This window comes from Mus musculus, chromosome 12, assembly GCF_000001635.26.
Source record: "Mus musculus strain C57BL/6J chromosome 12, GRCm38.p6 C57BL/6J".
Classification (NCBI taxonomy): domain Eukaryota; kingdom Metazoa; phylum Chordata; class Mammalia; order Rodentia; family Muridae; genus Mus; species Mus musculus.
Window position 1 is genome coordinate 110,543,251 of NC_000078.6, and position 20,081 is coordinate 110,563,331.

A 20,081-nucleotide genomic window follows, 5' to 3' on the forward strand; every position below is an offset into this window, starting at 1 on the left:
CTCTGCCTCCCGAGTGCTGGGATTAAAGGCGTGCGCCACCAGGCCCAGCGGACAAGGACTTTTTGATTACCTATAAACTGGAACAGGCATTTGGTGGGTTTATAGTTGTCATAAGATAATAGGTCACATGTAAACAATAAAAACAAAAATAAAATAAAACAAAAAAAAAACAACAACCCTAAATTAATGCCTTAGAAGCTTTGATGTTTCCATCACTGGCCAGTCAAAGTGTTTTGTGCGGGTCCAGTCAGACCAAGTGCTCTGCTCAACCGACCCCTGGATACACAGCCAGACTGTGCGCTGTGAAGTCTCCCTGTGTTCTCAAGCCGTCCTGTTTCCGAAGCCATCTCCGGCTGCCTGAGCAGTCCCTCGTCTGCCTCGTGCTTCCGTGGTTGTTAGGAGGCCAGCGCTGAGCTGTTTTCTCAGTCTTGCTTCTTTAGTCTTCTGTGGCCTTTATCATCTTGTCCTCTTCTCATTTTTCCCTTCCCCACTCACTAGATGTAACGTCTCATATGTCAGCGCGAACCTCTAAGCAGCCTCTGGGGTCAGCTGTCTTGACGGTTTGACAGTTGAGGGTCAGAGTGCCGGTAGCAGTCAGTTGGATGGTCCCCTGCCAGGAAAGGTCTGTTTCAAGCCTCAAGTTTGATCCTGTCTCCTTTGGGCGACCAACACATCTTTTGAATTTTAAGAAAAGTAGAAAAACAGCAACAACCACCAACTTAAGAGTGGGAAGCATCTGTCACTAGGATTATTCAGTGTTTCTTGGATTGTTCTTGGTAATACTCGAGGGTCCTGGTTGTGATCGTGGAATATGTGGGTTTTAGTTTGCAGTTAACATGTTCCGAACCTTGCCACCTTCCTCCAATCCCACGGGAGCAGAATTCGACCCAGAAGAGGATGAACCAACGTTAGAAGCAGCCTGGCCTCATCTGCAGGTACTGGACTTGGCACCAGCTCGGATAGGATGGAGTGTGATGGTGTGTGCTGGGTGAGAGGGCCCAGGGCCACTAGCTGATAGCCAGGGGCTTCTGATCTTCTCAAGGAGTCTCTGGTCTGAAAAGTTTTAGTGGAGGAGAGAGGGGGAAAGAAGGGAGAAGTAGGAAAAGATTGATTAAATAAGTTTGTGAGTTATTGATAGGCTGATTTTATGGACCCATTACACAAGCCAGAGAAGTAGACTGATTTGTGTGCCCTTAGTGATGATGGCAATTTTACTGATGGCACTGAGTTCAGGCTCTGTCCTAGTTAGAGTCTCTATTGCTGTGATGAAACACCATGACCCAAAGCAGGTTGGGGAGGAGAGGGCTTATTTGGCTTACACTTCCACATCACTGTTCATTATCAAAGGAAGTCAGGACCAGAACTCAAAACAGAGCAGGAACCTGGTGTCAGGAGGTGATGCAGAGGCCATAGAGGGTGCTGCTTACTGGCTTGCTTCCATGATTTAGTCAGCCTGCTTTCTCATCGAACCAAGCCCTCCAGCCCTGAGGTGGCTCCACCGCGATGGGCTGGCCCTTCCTCATCAATCAGCAATTAAGAAAATGCACTACAGGCTTGCTCACAGCGTTCTCAATCAAGGCTCGCTCCTCTTAGATGACTGCAGTGGGTGTCAAGTTAATATAAAACTGCCCAGCACAGGTTTAGAGCGTTTCCCAGGCGTGCTCCTGGCTTTCGGTGCCTGGGTCCTAGGCTCCTTGCTGATACCTGGACGATGCACGGCCACTGTTATGAGGCTAGCAGGAGCAAAGCATTTCTGCATGTCTGCATTTCTGCATGTCCTTGGTGAGGGAGGAAACAGAGGGAGGAAGCAAAGTGAGAAAGAAGCCTGGGAAGGAGCCAGATGCCCCACCTGCAAAGCCCCTGGCTTCCACACAGCCCGGGATAGACTGTCCTGCTATCCAGCCCACTGGGCTGTTTATTTACAAAGGGAACCACAGTGGTTGTGGCTCAGTGGCTGTGCTTTGGTGTTCCTCTCTCAGGCAATCCTAAAGTTCTTGTCCACTTAGAACTCCATGATTCATGTAGACGGCAGACTGCAGGCTCTACCCTCAAGTCTGGTCATGGTCCCAGGGGTAGCAGCTAAGCCATGAAAAGCACTGTGTGCCATTTAAGAAATAGTCTGTGGTTCTCACTAAATAAAAGAATTCCAACTGCAGTTATAATTATGCTAAGCCACAGAATTCAGCGTTAATTTTGAATGCATGTGTGGTTTTTCTTAAGTCCAGTGTTTTGAGCAGATAAAGAATGAATTAGAGAGGTGATAAAGAATGAGTTAGAGAGTTGTGCGTGAGCCTGATGAAGTGCCATGTAACTTGACTCACTGTTGTTTTCTTCTTCTTCCTAGCTTGTTTATGAATTTTTCTTAAGATTTTTAGAGTCTCCAGATTTCCAACCCAATATAGCAAAGAAATATATTGATCAGAAGTTTGTATTGCAGGTAAGTTCCCAGCCAGGCGTTCTTCGGCAGCCTTAAGGACAGCATGGCCACTGTCACTAAGTGCCGTTTTATTTTTCTTAAAGCTTCTAGAGCTGTTTGACAGCGAGGATCCTCGGGAGAGAGATTTTCTAAAAACCACCCTGCACAGAATCTATGGGAAGTTCTTAGGCCTGCGTGCTTACATCAGGAAACAGATCAATAATATATTTTATAGGTAAGTCCCCCGTGTGGTTCTCATCCACCCTTGCTGCTGTCACATCAAAGATGCGGAGGGAAACTGAGTCATGTGCTCATGTCCCCACCACGCCACCGCTCATGCTACACACACACACACACACACACACACACCCATGTCTTACTGCATTCCCTACCCTTGCTGGGTTCCTACAGAGTTGTCCAGTTGCTCACAATGTAGATGCTTCTGTCCCAGGCACCTGCTTGCTACCTTGTTATTCCTGCTCAGTTCCAGGCAAGACAGGAAGGAGGAGGAGGCGGCAAGGAAGTCGGCAGCCTTTGCCTTCGAGGATCTGGGAAGTAGATGAACAGTTTGAGGGCCAGCCAAACACAGAGAGGAGAGCCTGGCAGCTGGCAGACAAGACAGCTTTCCTATCTATGCCCAGACTTGGGACTTCAGGATCTAAGAATGACCACAGACCTGCCTGTCCCCACAACCCCCAGCTCAGAAAGGACAAATACATTGGTGGCTGTGACCCCAGCTGTCTTATCTCTACCTGCCTCTCCCCCATCCCTGTCTCATCTCTGACCACGCCTCATGACTCTTTAAGTTCTAATATCCCAGGTGAGCATGCAGGTCTATACCTATAATAACACGGCTCCGGAGGCCGAGGCAGGAAGATTGCCACAGCTTCATCTACATAGAGGCCCTAGTGAGCCAGGGCTCCATTCACGTGGTCCATGTCACTGCTGCTGTCTGGTTAACATGTGCAGCCATCCTAAGTTATAGCTATGCTTCCAGGGTCTGGCCTCCCCAGACTGTGCAGCCCTGTGTTACCCTAGGCTGCACTGCTGCCCTACCTTGCCTTGAGCCCTCAGATTTCCTTCCTCAAGAAGTCCACATGGGCTGACATGGTTCCTGCTCCCCAGGGGCCGCCTCGGTGACACCAGCTTTGTATGCACCCACAGTGAGACAGAGTGGGTGCTGGAGGAAGAGTCTGTGTAGCTCTTTCATAGGAAGGTCTCCTTATGTCACTCCTGGCTAGCCTGTCACTCACTGGACTAGGATGGCTTCAAACTCAGAGCTCCTGCTTCTGCTAGAACTGAGGGTGTGAGGCACCTGCCCAGCCTGGGCTGTGTAGCTCTTTCTGACTAGTACCTGGAAGGCCAACTAAGTAAGCCGATTACTCAGTAATTGTTGGCTTCTTCCATTGGCTCCTGCTGTGACATCTGACTCTAGAGGAGCCGAAAAGTAACAAATGTTGGCAGTGATGGAAATGTGACATCCGTCTGATGTAAAATAAATAAGCCTCACAGTCTAGCTGTGGGCCAGACCTGAGCCCTTGGCCCTCACGGCAGCGCTCACAGCAGTGCACCGGCCTGCCAGACCCTGCTTCAGCTCCCAGCAGTGACTGACAGTGGCCCAGAAAGGGGAGCTGAGAGTGAGGCTGGCGCCTGTGTGGCCCTCTGGCCTTTCCAGGCCTGGGGTTTCCCAGGATCTTTTGCCTGGTGGCACATGGCGATCTTGGGGCCCTCATTGTGTGGCTTCCCTTTGAGCCTTTCCAGGCTCCCCATAATACACGATATTTCTCTGGTGGAACCCAGCCCAGCCCTGGCTTGCTGACGAGTCGGAGAATGATGTCCACTCCTGGTTTTCACTTCTTGTTGCTCTGCTTCCTCACAATGTCATCACTCAGCTGACGTCATTGTCTACATACAATGGGTACAGCTTAGATTCCAGTCTCTTAGTCCCAAAATCCAGGCCTTGCCTGTAGAGTTGTTTCTCCAGGACTAGCGAGCGGTTTTGATCAGGCAGCAGAAGCACAGATGTGAAACTCGTGCACTGTGGGTGGGTGCGGATGGGCCTCCTGCCTCCGAGATCGTCCCTTGAGTGCTGACCGCTCGGCTGCTTATTCAGAATAAGTCCGCGTGACTCAGTTCTCACAAGGGACTGGTGCTGCCACATGGTGTTTCCGGTCATCTTTTCTAGAGTTTCTTGATACATACACTCAAAAGCAAACACTGCCAAGACTCTAACTGACCTGGGTCTTTTTATTGCTGTTTGGTGTAAAAAGAGTCAGAAAGCTCAAGAGCGGCTCCCAGATCATAGAAATGCAGCACAGTGTGTGTTCAAATCCCCGACCCAGAAGTCCACACACACAAAAATTTGAATATTTTGAGCACTAATGTGATACCACAGTGGAAAATTACACACTTGCCTTATGTGATGGGTCATAGTTAATTCAGGAATGGCCAGGGACTCCTGCCTACAGACCCAGCTGTTCAGGATGCTTAGGCGGAACGATCATTTGAGCCTAATAGTTATCAGCTTGAACTGCATAAAGAAACCTGTCTCTATTTTCTTGCTTAAAAAATTTTTGTCATACTTAACATAAAAATGTTTCCAGCTCTGTGTAAAGAGTAATTGAATAGGATAATTGAATTTTTGGTTTCAGCTTGGGTGATATCCCAAGGTATATCTTATACATATGCAGATGTGAATCTGAATGACCCCTGACCCTGTAAACTGCTGGTCCAGAGCAATCAGGGTAAGGGATTCTCAGCCTGTGCCCGTATCTGTAAGGAAGTGCAGTTGGATCGGTTTGCTTCTACTTTCTGAAGCATTAAGCTGAGGTTCCAGTCTGTCAATTCTCATAGACTCTGTCAATTCTGTTAGTGTGAGCCAACAGTGACTCCCGTGCCGCCTTTCCAAGGTGGTAAACAGCAGGCTAGCACACTAGCATGCTTCACGCTTACCAGGCCAGAGAGCACTCAGGCCTTCCCTTGCTGCCCCACCCAGTGCCAAAGCTTAAATCAGCACCTGTTACTCCTCTCAGTTCTGACCTTGACCTGCCCTCAGCAGAACTGGTGTCATCTAGGGCACAAAGGTCCTGAGTGGCTTCTCAGTACTGTGCATCTCTCTCTGTCCACATGGTCTCTCTGATCTTACTTGGAGCCTTGAGTTTGGGTTTTTGGGGTTTTTTTTTAAGATATATATATATATATATATATATATATATATATATATACACATAAGTACACTGTAGCTGTCTTCAGACACCACAGAAGAGGGCATGATCTGAGATCTCATTACGGGTGATTGTGAGCTACCATGTGGTTGCTGGGATTTGAACTCAGGACCTCCAGAAGAGCAGTCAGTGCTCTTACCTGCTGAGCCGTCTCACCAGCCCTGTTTTATTTCTTAGTAGCCTGACTAACCTTGAATAGACACTAATTCTCCTGCCTCCAACTTCCCACTGTTGTAACTGGAGGCATGGGCTGCCCCTTTGGGCTCTAGTGCTACTTCTCTGAGCACTAACTGCCTCCAGGAGGGAATCGGGAGAAGCTGCCAGTCTCCTCACGACTGACCTGGAAATGAGTGCCTCCTACTTCCATGCTAGGCAGGGCACAGGACAGTTCAACTCCACAGGAAGGGCATGGATCCCACCCATGGTAGGTGCGGGACACAGCGTATGGGAGACTGCTCTAAGCAGTTAGAAGTGCTTAGAACTATGACCCTTCCATAAATGGTATTAATGTGGAAGCCGCATGGCTTCCAGCGGCCGGCATCCTCCTGTAATACCCAGGAAGGAAGAGAAGCGTGGCCTGGCAGTCCTGTGAGCTATGTGCAAGGTGCTGCACCAGCTACAGAGTTAGCTGTCTTTTACATACTTGAGGTGAACTCTGTGAGGAGGAGACAGTCAGGTTGGGTTTTACTACGGTAAGTCACTTCCCTACACTGCCCTGTACAGACTGGCTGACCGCCAGCTCTGTGCGCAAGGGACAGGAAGAGGGCAGCAGGAAGCAGGTGGGTCACACGTTCTTTGGGAGGTTTTCCCTGTGTAGCCCTGGCTGTCCTGGAACTCCCTCTGTACACTAAGCTGGCCTCAAATTCAGAGATCCCCCTGCCTCTGCCTCCGGAGTGATGGGATCAAAGGCGTGTGCCAGCCCTCCCCAGCTGGGACACCACAACCATGCCTCTGGCAATACCCATCCCCTCCCAGCTGTCCCATCAGACTATAGCCAACTTGAGGCTTCTGGGTGTGGCTGCTAGCAGCCTTGGAACCTCCCACATGCTGTCTGGCCTACTAGCCTATCTCACCTGGATTCACAGACTGTCCTCCTCTCCTCCACCCTCCCACCCTCCACCCCTACTGCATGCCTCACCTTGATAAGTCTGTCAGAGGCCTCCTGGGGCTTAGTGTGAGTAGAGCCATCTGAGAGGCCTGGCCATCTGAGAATACAGAAATGTCTCAACCTTCGCCTCAGACTTCTTCAGGTCTGGATACTTAACCTCTTCTGGTCGCTAGCCAATTTGTCTCAGGATACTGGGATTTGGGCCAGAAACCAGTAAGCAGCTTCTATGGGAGGTGCTCCCTCTGATGGGCGAGGGTCTCCTCCACCATCGCGTGGCCTAACTGTACTGCGCTGTATTGTGGACCACCAGCCGTCAAGCAGCCGGGTTCAGTCTCCATGGACTCCTGGGGGTGGACATTCTCCTGTTCCCGGTTCTTGTTCCCAGTTCACTTAACAGACGTGTTTAAGTAGCACGCAGATGCCAGGCTTGGTCTTAGCACCAGGAACACATTCACAGGAAGTCCTTGTCCCTGTCTGGAGGGAGACGAGCTGACACAGAGAGTGGGGCGCATGCTTCAAGAGCTCCCTAGATACCTGTGTCGGGTGTGATGGGCAGAGACTGCACGGAGGCCCCGAGGAGAAGCGGGCTGCATGGGGAGGCGGTGCTGAGGAAGTAGGCTCAGAGCTGGTGGGAGAGACAGTATGGCGCTCAGAGAGGAGCTTCCAGCCATGGGGGAGGCAGGGGAGGAGTGCTAGGTATCGGGCTCTAAAACTGAGTAAGACATCACCTTATGTTGACGTTGGCAGGCGAATAGGATCGAAGGCTGGACAGATGTAAACACAACCAGGTAGAGCGCAGTGCAGACTGCATTGTCTCAATCTGCTGGTTGAAACACAGGTGTTGGCTTCCTGGATACCTGAAATTTTTCAGAATAAAATATAGAAGAAATCTGAGCTGCACAGACTTTCTGCCCTCAGGGTATCCGCCGCCAGGATTTGAGGGTTTTGTGGACTAGGAAAACAGCTGAGCAGCTAGCTGTCCCTCCAAGGTGCCAGAGCTGCTGGCCCCAGCTCCTCCCCAGCTTTCTCTCCAGTCTAACGCCGGGTGCCTTGTGTGTTGCAGGTTTATCTATGAGACAGAGCATCACAATGGCATAGCGGAGTTACTGGAGATCCTGGGAAGGTAAGGCGCTGCCCCGGCAATGAGTAGCTGAAGCTAGAGTTTGACTTTGCTCATCTCTTCTGACCCCTGCCCCAGAGCATAGCCTTGTCAGCCAGGTCCTGAAAGAATGGATGTAAGGAGACTGTAAGGAGAAGGAAGGAAGGGTGATAAACTTGCACCAAATAACAACGCGCTTCCATTTCTGTGGCTCCACAGGCAGAGCCCTCTCACACACCTCAGTCTCTGACCTCAGAAACTATGCAATTTCAATGTACTTTTTCTCAAGTAGTGTTAAAAGCAGTTAGAGAAGAAGGCTGATATTATAAGCATATTTGAAGAATATGTATTTGAGGGGTTGAATAAATGCTAATATTTCAAATTGGTTCATTTTGTTGGCCTTTCATATGTATAGTATAATTCAATTTCTATCATTTTAATCAGAGTAAAGTTTTTGCTTATTATCATAAATTAAAAAAACAAAAACAAAAAGCCTGTAAATATAAGATAAGATTCCCTGACTCACTGTTTCCCTAAAGATTTCCTTGGAGCTCAGAGGTCACCTGGACAGTGTCACTCCAGTGCCTCTAGGGGGTCCATGTGCACTTGAAGCTGAGTGTTCTGAGTTGCCCTGAAGTGAAGTTATCCCATGTATACAGAATGTGGTGGCTCCCTCCAGCCTCTAACCCTGTAGTCTGGGTCCCTCCCCCACACCCTCCCACACCACACATGTGCGCGCGCGCACACACACACACACATATACACAGAAACTGTTTAGTCTGGCCCCTCCCAAGTTGCTGCTTTCGATGTGATTTGAAGAGTGCTGGACCTAGGCTGGCTCTGTCCCTCGCAGCATGGCTCCCTTAGTATGGCTAAGGGCTTGCCTCCGCAGTTCCATGAGCTTGGGCAAGTCCCTTCTGTTAAACAGGAGGAAAGCTCGGGTCCCTGCTGCTGTTGCCCTCTGCCGTGTGTCAGGATGGTGTGAGCCGTGTTAAGTGTGACTCTACCACACTGTCTCTTCAGTCCTGCCTCCAGCACTGGGCTCATCCAGGATCCCACACAGATGTCCGCCCCACGCTTGGTCCTAGAGGACCAGGTCACCACTGCTCTGACGCTCCCTAGCTCGCTCGGAGAAACAGGTTCACTTTGCCTAGTCAGGAAGCCACGTGCAGAAGCCAGCTCATGCTCAGTTTGAGGTCCTTCCATGGTGTGCCTTTCCTACAGAATGACATCACCCGGCCTGCACACCGGGAGGGGACGGGACTCTGGTTCACGCTAGGATAATGATCTGGAATTGTGCCCAAGAATGTCGAAGCCTTAAAGGAAAGTGCTGGGTGGGAGGACCTGGAACTGGGTGTCCCGTCCCCCCCAGCTGTTTAACCCACTGCAGCTTTAGGGGTGTCCGTTTAACCCACTGCAGCTTTAGGGGTGTCTGTCTGCCTCCAGAAGCTCCTGCAGCCCAGCTCCCTCTAGGCTGGGACTTGTGGCCCATAGCAGAAAAGCCAAAAATGGCCTTGCTCCCAGGCTGGAGGGCCGTTTGTGGTTGCTCCTGTCGCTATCCTCTCTATTCTGAAGTAAACGTTTTGCCCATTGGCTTTTCATGCTGAGAACAAAAGCTAAAAGAAAACATGACTCCTGATTATGATCTGGAATGTGTAAATACTCAAACTGAATTCTCTCTTCACAGTATAATTAATGGATTTGCCTTACCACTGAAGGAGGAACACAAGATTTTCCTGCTGAAGGTGTTGCTGCCCTTGCACAAAGTGAAGTCCCTGAGTGTCTACCATCCCCAGGTAAGGCCAGCTGAGCACAGCTGCCCACCTCTGCAGCGGTCCAGCCATGTCTGAGAGTGCCTCCGTTCCCACAGCACTGTACTGCATCGAAAACGGGCTTCTGGCAGTATTTCAGAGTCTGGGGACAGAGAGTCCTTGTAAGAAAAAACGGTGGGAGATGGCTTAGTTGTATAATCGCTTGCCATCAAGTGTGAGGACCACGGTTGAGACCCCAGAACTCATTTAAATGGCAGAGAGATGTGGCAGCCCACCTGTGCTCCCAACCTCAGACGGTAGAGGCAGAATCCCAGGAGCAAGCTGGCTAGCCATCTAGCAATGTAGCTAGCTCCTGGTTCAGGTGAGAGACATTACCTCAGTGGTACAGGCTGGAAAGCATCAAGGAAAACCCCAGTGTCAGCTTCTCAGCTCCACGGGTATTCATACATGTGGACATTTATGACCACACACATTTATGCACACAAAAAAGAAAATTCAGGGCAATCTCTGGAATGTAGATTGTACAGAAACTTGGGGAGCCAGCTTTGAAAGGAGGCTTCTAACAGTGGTGATCTAAACCTACTGCCTTAGAGACAAAAGCCGATGGCCACAGCCAATGGCGTGCTCTGACACCTTGTAGAGCCAACTGCAAGTCTCAGGGTGTAGTCACGCTGCCACCTTAGTCAGTTGCAGCCTCTGACTCATTTCTGTCTGCTTGCATTGGATCTGCTCTCCCAGAGACAGAACTTAGCTATGCTGGGGCTCGAGGAGGTGGCCACCCTCAGTTGCAGCCCACAATCCCCTGCACGGCTGGGCACAGACCAGGGAGCCATTATGCATTAAGAACACATGGGCAGGGAGCTGGAGAGTTGGCTCAGCACTGACTGCACTTGCAGAGGACCCAGGTTCATTTCCCAGCACCCACAAGGCCGTCTGTAACCCCTGCTCCAGTGAAGCCCTTTCTAGTTGTGCACAAAGTTACCCACACACGTAAACAAAATAACAAAATAGTAACAAAATACTTTATTTCCACACTCACACACACACACACACAGAGCACATGGGGGACGGGGGCTGGAGCCATGGCTTACCAGTTAGGAGCACTGACTGCTTTTCCTAAGGACCCAGGTTCAATTCCCAACACCCAAATAGCAGCTCATAGCTGTCTGCAACTCCAGGATGTGACGCCATCACGGACTTACATGCAGGCAAAGCACCAGTGCACATAAAGTAAAGATTATTTTTTAAGAAAGCGCATGGAAGGGCTGTGGGCATCATAGGACAGGCAGTACTTGCTTGTCATGTGCAAGGTCTCAGCTTCCATCCCCAACAAAGATTTGTATCGAGACGTAGAGCTCATAACTGTAATCCCAGCACTCAGGAGTCCGAGGCAGAAAATCATGAGTTTGAGGCCCGCGTGCACTGTATGTAACAGGACCTCGTTTAAAAATTAAACAAGAGTCCATTCTGACCCGATGCACTGTCCTCCTGTTCGCACATTTTCTGTCTGGCATTGCCAGGTAACAGGTCTGCTTGTCTTGTATCATATCCATCTTGAGCAGTAATAATTCATAAAGGAGCTTGGCGTGGGGGACATCTAATCTCAGCGCCCTGAGACTGAGGCAGGAGGCTGGCAGGAACTTTGGGCTACATATAAATGTTATCTCAAAGGGCAAATAAAGAGAGTGCAGAGATTTCTGGTAGGACTCTGCACTACAACTTTCCAGGTATTACATTACTTGTCTATTCTCATCTTCTAAAGACACACACACACACACACACACACACAACTATAAAATCTGTCACAAAGAGATCGGGGAAGAATTATCCAGTGAGCATCCGTCCCAAAGGTATCTCCCTGAAACTGTCGCTCAGCCACAGCAGGCAGTTTCGCAGGGGAGGGTGGTTGAGGGTCATTCTAGAAGGGAGCTTCCATGCTGATGACATCTGACACTCTCTCCCCTCCCTTTCAGCTGGCGTACTGTGTCGTGCAGTTTTTAGAGAAGGACAGCACCCTCACTGAACCAGTAAGTGCTCGATCTGGACTGTGACCCTCACTGTGTCCCTGTATTTCGCCACATTGCCTCTCAGTCGGCCCTGTCACCTTCAGTGGCAACACTGTCGGAAGCTCGTCCCACTCCTGGGTTGGAGGCTCAGCTCAGCTGTGGTGGTCTGATGACGAGTTCCTTCGCCGCAGTGAAGGTTATGTATAATAAGCTTGCCACCTTGTCTCACACTGTCCCACAGTCCTTGGAACATGGCCCCTGAGCAGCTGTGGCCACCAGCCTGGCCCCGTTGAGCCCTCCACACTGGGCAGCAAGTGCTCTGACTCGGGCACAGGGTTGCAGCAAGAGTAGAAATCCCTTGCACTCTAGAGGAGAGTGGAGATGCTCTGGAAGGTTAATCTAAGTTAGTGTTGTTTTACAATCACTGAACAGCAAATGGAGACTAGACTACTGCCTTTTGGTTTAGATTTCTAATGTGTGTGTCTGTGTGTGTGTGTGTTTTATCTTTATTAAATTTTTAAAAATTCCTTGCACCTCCACACACACACACACACACACAAATCAGTCACTAAATATAGGCATGGTTGGCAACGTCATTCCTGACTAAGGTGAGGCAGTGTAAGCAGCTGAATCCACTTCTAAAGGAGCCTGGGCTGCAGTCCGTAGCCCATGCAGCTCATGCGGTCCTGGCATACAGTTCACGCCACACTCAGTGGCTCAGGAGGCTGAGGTGGACAGGTGACTGTGAGTGTGAGGTCTGCCTGGGAAGAGGAAGAGCTGGCTAGAGCAACACTGGTGACAAAGAGCACTTGTTGCCCTTTAGAGGTTCCCGGCACCCAGGTGGTGACTCACAGCGGGCGGTAGCTGCAGCTCCAGGGCATCAGACACCCTCTCCCACCTCGGCAGGCATTCCCATGCAAGAGCGCACTGGCATGGTCACACAGGTTTCTCCCCACACCTCACAAAGAAAAGAAATCCCACCCGCTCCCACCACCCCTTTTACATTCAGAAGTCAAGAAAGAGAGGCGTGGGAGAAAGCTACACTGAGTTTTCTCCCTCGGGTTTTCTTTGTGTGTGCTTTTCCTATGCTGATGACTGAAGAACTCACCGCTCAGCGCTTGTGTGCCTTAGTCCCTGTTCGCTCGCCTCAGGCGGGATCCTCCCACCCGAAGCATCTCTACCATCTGGGCCCTGTCCCAGCCTGACCCCGGGCCTGCTTAGCCCGGATTGACTCTCTTTCCTCATCTGTGTGAGCAGAGCATGAACTCAGGTGACACTTGTAAAGGTTTCTGCCCCACTGATGCAGTGTAATGACAGATAGGCAGGTCGGTAAGGGGTGAGCTTAACTGCGGGAGACAAGACAGAATGCCGCTGTCCCGTAAACATAGGATGCCAGTCGCAGGCAGGGCTGTGCACAAACAAGCCAGAAGTCCCACACACCCAGTGTGGTGTGTCCACCCCGAGCTGTTGTTTGTAGCTCCTGTTGACAGATGACATCTGCTGACAGATGATAATATGATATCACTGTCCAGCTGCAGAAAGCAGAGCTGATTTTCAATATACTCAAAGCATTTGGACTCTCACCTGGTACATTTCTTCCTTTGAAATTTACATTTTATAAAAATGCAAAGGCCACTGTGTCTGACTTAGAAGTAAGCAATTCGTTTTATGTTTTGGTTGGTTGGTTGGTTTGGTTTTTGAGACAGGGTTTCTCTGTGTAGACCTAGCTGTCCTGGAACTCTCTCTGTAGACAAGGTTGATCTCAAACTCAGAGATTTCTGGTCTCTGCTTCCCAAGTGCTGGGACTAAAGGTGTGCACCTCTGCTGCCAGCTCTGAAGACTTAAGATGGAGGTGTGGACTGGAAAGGAGTATGTGTACTCCGCACACAGGAACCTCACATGCCACCCCAGGGCTCCAGGTTGCCATGTGGATTGCTTTAAATACAAGTCGTGGCAGTTACTGCAATCAGATTCCCACCAATAAAGGACTTATCAGGAAGACTGAGTCCAGCTTGAGGCTTGAGAGGGCAGCAGAGCTGACAGCTGCAGGACCACGTAGCTTAGGCGCTTAGACTTCAGACAGATCAGGACCGAGGGACGAAGGACTCCAGCTGCCTTTCTCCGTTCTTAATCATTGCTTCATCCAGGACTCCACCTCCTGGGCTGATGCCACCAACACAGGGCAGGCCTTCCCTTTAGTTAATCCTCTCAGCAGAGGCTCAGAGGATGAACCCTTGGGTGTGTCTCATTAATGCCTTAGGCGACTCTTAATCCAATCAAACTGACAGTGGAAATTGCCCATCACTGTGTTCCGCTTAAAAGGCTGCCATCTGTAAAGAGCATTTGCTGACCCTGTAATTGATATTTTTCACGGACTCCAAAGTTTCCTGGGCACACTAGGCATAGATACTGTTTTCTTTGTTGCCAGGCTAGAGGCTCATGGGAGATTTTACACAACTGTGTCTCCTTTCATCCGCCTGTCTCCCTCTGCTAATGGGATGACCCACGTGTCTTGGCAGTCACGGCTTTGCCCCTAGGTACACCAGGACAGGCTCGCCAGGACTCAGGGCAGGGTCACTGATGTGTTTCCCCTCTTCCCCGTTCAGGGAGCATGCGCTGAGCCTGGAGCCTGGCGCTGGTGTTGTCTGGCATTAGCACACGCAGGCATGCACACCTTTGGCAGAGTCCTGCCCTTCTCACACGCAGACCGGAAAACTGGGTGCTGCTCACAGTAGCTCAAAGATCAGAAAGAGTCCAGTGTGAACCTGGTTCAGAAACTGGCTTTCCCATCAAGGCAGTCCATATTGGCTGTGCAGCCCCTACATGACTTTAAAAACCCACTGACCGCTGGAGGGCCAGTGTGGGTCAAGAGTAATTCCTGTCTTCCATATTAACCATGGTTCTGATTCAAAGTAGATACTCAAGAAATGCCTGGTTGACTTAATAGTCGGAGGGAAATCATTAAGTGGTAGACTTTAGAAATGTGTTCTCTTAAGACTTTAAAGAGTGTGTTTGTGAAAGTCTTACCAGCCTTGCCTAGCCTAGCACCCCATATGTAGACTAGACAGGCCTCAAACTCACAGAGATCTGCCTAACTCTTCCTCCTAAGGTCTAGGATCAAAGACATACAACACCACGCCCAGCTCAAGATAGTTGTAGATTTTTGTTAGATTCTAAAATTAGGAGGACTTGTAAAATGAAATTTGAAGTTTTATAATAGATAGGTAATAGAAAAAAAAATGTCCAGGAACCTAAATACCCAGAGCACCAAAGCAGAATTATTGTATATGACTATTTCTCAGATACCCGCCCTGCCTTCACCTTTGTAATAACTGGAAGTGACAAGTGAGTGACAAACAGCTCTAAAGGGCAGCACACACTCCTCAACAGTTTTGGTCCCAAAATGGGAGCAGAGATGCTAGCTCTACACCCTGTCACCACTGTCATCTGTGGTGGAGAGGGAGGTGCTGCCAGCAGCCTGGGACTATATGCACGCACCCACACACGCACAGAGTCCATTAGTAATACTGTGAAAAGGCATTTCAGGATGAGTCAGTGACACAAAGACAGTAAGTTTCAGCCGGGCATGGTGGCGCATGCCTTTAATTTCAGCACTTGGGAGGCAGAGGTAGGCGGATTTCTGAGTTCGGAGCCAGCCTGGTCTACAAAGTGAGTTCCAGGACTATACAGAGAAAAAAAAAAAAAAAAAAGACAGTAAGTTTCTCAAACTGAGAGAAATGGACATTTATGCTTTATAGTTAATTGCGGGTGTTGAGAGAGAAAAGTCAGTCACAACTTCAGTTGCTTTAAGAGAAATACACCTATAAATTCATGTGTTTGAATGCTTGGCTCATAGGGAGTGGCACTGTTAGGAGGTGTGGCCTTATTGGAGGAAATGTCACTGTGGAGATGGGCTTTGAAGTGTCAGATACTCAGGCTAATAAACCTAACAGGGCAGTCTCCTGCTGCAGCCTTGGATCAGGTTGTAGAACTCTAAGCTCCTTCTCCAGCACCATGTCTGCATGTGCTGCCGTGCTTCTTGCCTCTGAGACTGTAATTCCACCCCAAGGAAATGTTCTCCTGTATAGGAGTTGCAGTGGTCATGGTATCTCTTCATAGCAATAAACCCTAAGACACCAACCAAGGCAAGGGTTCCAACTTCCCAGGAGAATTGCACTTGCCTCTCTATACAGTACACACACACACACACACACACACACGAGAGAGAGAGAGAGAGAGAGAGAGAGAGAGAGAGAGAGAGAGAGAGAGATTGATTTAGATTCTGTCCTAATTACATTGTTCAAAGGATATAACTTATAACAGTGTTTAAAGATTGTAAAAGTTTAGGTGGGGGAGGTGGCACATATTTCAATTCCAGCATTCAGGAAGCCAACAGAGGCAGGCAGATTTCTTGATTTTGAAACCAGCCAGCCAACCTACATAGTGAGTTCCAGGACAGCAAGGGTTACACAGAGAAACCCTGTCTCAAGAAACCAAATATTTTGTATAATATTTTTTTTTCTTTATCTTGAATTTCTTTCTGTGGGTCATCAAGGTAGCTCAGTGGATAAAGGTTTCGATGCTAAGACTGACAACATGGGTTCAGTTCCTGGGGCCCATGCGGTGAAAGGAGACACCCAGTCTCTGCCAGCTCCTTCTGACGCCACACACATAAACACACAGGAAATAAGTAGGTGTGATAGAAAAGAAAAAAAAAAGAATTTCCTTTACAAGTGAAATCCTAAGGTAGGCTTTATGAAGTTCATTGTATTAAAGAAGAGTGCTGATCCCTCAAATCCAGACCTCAAACCTCCAGACTTCAAGTAGGCATAGTCTGTTGTTAGCTTCCATGTTTGAAGTCTTTAGGCAAAGGAGTGTTCTCTATAGACAGCCTTGGCTTTGTAAGTTCTGTTCAGGTTTCTTAAATCTTCAACCAATGGGAAACTCAAGCTAAGTCCCAAAACGAGGGTTTCCTTTCTCCTGTCTCTTCACGTTTCATCTTTCCATCTCGCCTCACAGACAAGGCCTCACACTGCTTCAGAGAAACAAGTGACTCCTGTGCACAGGTGCGTGCACAGGTGTGTGTGCACAGGTGTGTGAGCAGGCAGGTGTGTGAACAGATGTATGTTTGCAGGTGTGTGCACAGGTTTGTGAGCACAGGTGTGTAAGCAGGGGTGTGAACACAGGTGTGTGAGCAGGGGTGTGTAAGCACAGGTGTGTGAGCAGGGGTGTGTAAGCACAGGTGTATGCACACATGTGCCCTTATGAAGATAGGCCTGCTGGTGCTCATTGCACTTTTTAGAAAATAATGGCTAAACTCTAAAACTGTAGTTCATCTTTGTTGAGCCAAGTCAAGTATCTTGTGCGGGTGTAGTTTGGTAAGATATTTTGAAAGCATAGAGGAGCATCTTCCTAAGTTGCCCAGCAGGCACTCCTTGTAGCTTTCTGACTTAGGCAAAGAGAGTAACGTGCAGTAGCCACAGAGTAGGGAAGCACTGTGAATTTATAATCTGACTCCCTGGGCCTCAGACAAGGTAGCACTGCGCTCAGTGGAAGCTTGGGCTGCCATGTGCTTCCTCCTGACCAAGCACTCTCCAGGACTCATCCTTGGGCTCTGGGTGATCACACAGGGGGGGCATCGGGAACCCCGCTCAGGTCCAACACCTTCAGTGCATGCGGGCTTACATCTGTGAGATTGACAACATGCTTTTGATGTGTTTTAACAAAGTTGTAAACTGTGTGTGACAAGCAGTCAGTTACCTTGAGAGGTGCAGTATGCATTCGTCTGAAGGTTGCTAGCAGTGTCTACACTGGCTGCTTCCACTCTAGAGCACTCCACTGCTCTTCCATCAGAGGGGATGGATCACATTAAAGTATATAAAACTAGACTGTTTTGTTTTGGTTTTGGCTTTTTGTTTGTTTTTCGAGACAGGGTTTCTCTGTGTAGCCCTGGCTGTCCTGGAGCTCACTCTGTAGACCAGGCTAGCCTTGAACTCAGAAATCCGCCTGCCTCTGCCTCCAAAGTGCTGGGATTAAAGGTGTGCGCCACCACTGCCCAGCAAAACTAGACTGCTAATGAGAGAAAAGGCGTGGGGATGATTCTCACCGTTTCCGTCTCACGTGTCTCATGCTTGGCAGTGGGGACGTCATTTTCCTCTAGAGCAGCAGTTCTCAGCCTTCCTGATGCTGCAGCTGTTTTTGCATAGTTCCTGTGGTTGTGGTGACCCCAAACCTTAAACTTTTTCATTGCTACTTCATAACTGTAACTTTGTTACTGCTATGAATTGTAATGTAAATATCTGATATGCAGGAGATCTGATGTGTGACCCCTGTGGGGGTCGTGACCCACAGGTTGAGAACCAGTGCCCTAGGGTGTCTTGGCGTCCTGTGAGATCACTTTGTTTGCTGTTACTGTTTTGTAGGTGGTAATGGCACTTCTCAAATACTGGCCAAAGACTCACAGTCCAAAAGAAGTAATGTTCTTAAATGAATTAGAAGAAATTTTAGATGTAATTGAACCATCAGAGTTTGTGAAGATCATGGAGCCTCTTTTCCGACAGTTAGCCAAATGTGTTTCCAGCCCTCACTTCCAGGTATGTGGGTCCGGGTGCCGGGGGTGGGGGCCAGGTGCTCCTGTCAAAATGACTTTCTCTACATGAAGCTGTTTATGCTCTGGTCCTGCTGTGATCGACTGGTGGAATTCAAATTTTTTTTTATTTAACATATACTTCAGAATTAGATGCTAAAATTTTAACCAGATGGGGTGACTCATTCCTGTAATCCTAGTACTTAGGATGCTAAGGCAGGAGGATTGCTACAAATTGAGACCAGCCTGGGCTATAGAGAGACTCGGTACCCAAAAATAAAGTATAATCTTAGTTCTGGGTAGTTTTACTTCTGGCCCCTATGCTGCTCACTGAAACCACTCTTCTCAGCCACTGTGATTGACAGCATTGTCCCTGCAAAGCTCTGCATTCAGGTGATGTGCTGTTACGTTCATAGGACCCTAATTTCTCATAATTGAGTTATCCAAATCAATGAATACCTCAACAATTAAAAACCTTTAACTCTGAAAATCTCTCTCTTCATAAGGTGCTTCCTTTCTGACATATAAAGTTGTATCTCTTTACATCTTTAAAAAGTTAAGGGCTGGAGAGATGGCTCAGCAGTTAAGAGCACTGACTGCTCTTCCAGAGGTCCTGAGTTCAAATCCCAGCAACCACATGGTGGCTCACAACCACCCAGAATGAGATCTGATGCCCTCTTCTGGTGCATCTGAAGACAGCTACAGTGTAACTAGTTATAATAATAAATAACTCTTTTAAAAAAAAAAAGTTACTATTTCTCCCTGGCAGTAGAGGGCAATATGCCTTTAATTCCAGCATTTAGAATATTTCTGAATATTTTTTTTAATTTTTATTTTTTTTACTACTAAAATCCAGTTTGGAAAGCTAGTGTCCATTACCCACTTTCTACTCTCAAGTTCTCTGAGCTGCCTTGGCTGTGTCTCCTTCCAGGGACACCTTCTGCTGTGTCCAGCTGATGTGATGGTCAGCAGAACTTTGTGGCCCTGGAAGCGATGACTGCTTAGCCACCATGAAACTAGCTGAGCAACCCAGGACTGCGTGAAGAGACCAGCAGTCCCGAGAGACTGCTCTCAGTGTCGAGGCCCTCCCATGCAAAGCCTTTCCAGAGTTATGAAGGAAGCCATGGGACCAGCAGCAGACCTAAAACAAGGAAGCCTGACAGCTCTGCTGGGGACAAGGCTGGGTTTGCTTCTGCTGAGAAGGAACCCCTGGACAGGCTTCCCACTGCATTCATTATAGCCCTGGGAAGCCTGAGCTGTTGTTATTTTAAACATCCATGGGCAATTTACTAGAACCGGAAGATTGTGTTTCCAAAACATAGGGAGTGAGCAGTTTTCACCAAGGAGCATCGTTTAAAACTCTGTGTATCCCCTCATCCCCACTCTGGGTACCAGCCAGGACGCAGGTGTGAGAGCCCCTGGAAGAGAGAGAGAGAGACCCCAAGAGTATGTGAGAACCTGACCCTCCCCAGAGATAGAAAAGAATGCCTACAGACATGGAAACCTATTTTATCTAAGGGTGGGGTGGGGTGAGAGTTTAATTAGAATTTCTCTGCATGGGAGATTAATACTTCTCTCAGAAACCATTAACTATCGAACAAAAACTAGTCAAAACCAAGCATGAGACACCTTCCTTCAAGTTATTGGGGGGGGGGGAGCCCTCCCATGTTGGTTTGAACAAGAGTGGATTTCCAACACCTCGCCTGCCTGCCTGCCTGCCTGCTGCCTGCTGCCTGCTGCCTGCTGCCTGCCGCCGTGCTCCCTGCCTTAATCACCATGCACTCTAACTTTCAGTTGCTTCACTGTGTAAGCTGCCTTGGATGTGGTGTCTCTTCACAGCAACAGACGACTTAGTTGCCGACTGGAATGT

At 48.8% G+C, this 20,081-nt stretch overlaps 1 protein-coding gene across 27 annotated transcripts in view; it reads left to right on the plus strand.

The window, feature by feature from the left end:
• Ppp2r5c (protein phosphatase 2, regulatory subunit B', gamma) overlaps positions 1-20,081 on the plus strand; it is a 135,932-nt gene that overhangs the window by 96,107 nt on the left and 19,744 nt on the right. For 19 of the 27 annotated variants that reach the window (XM_006515924.3, XM_006515918.3, XM_006515923.4 and 16 more), the window contains 7 exons: positions 825-935; positions 2,345-2,437; positions 2,521-2,651; positions 7,812-7,871; positions 9,535-9,643; positions 11,593-11,646; positions 18,048-18,218. In XM_006515924.3, coding sequence (XP_006515987.1) covers positions 825-935; positions 2,345-2,437; positions 2,521-2,651; positions 7,812-7,871; positions 9,535-9,643; positions 11,593-11,646; positions 18,048-18,218 — 729 coding nt within the window. The remainder of the gene's footprint in view (positions 1-824; positions 936-2,344; positions 2,438-2,520; positions 2,652-7,811; positions 7,872-9,534; positions 9,644-11,592; positions 11,647-18,047; positions 18,219-20,081) is intronic. The other 8 variants (XM_006515921.2, XM_030246738.1, NM_001364213.1 and 5 more) reach the window with 2 other exon arrangements.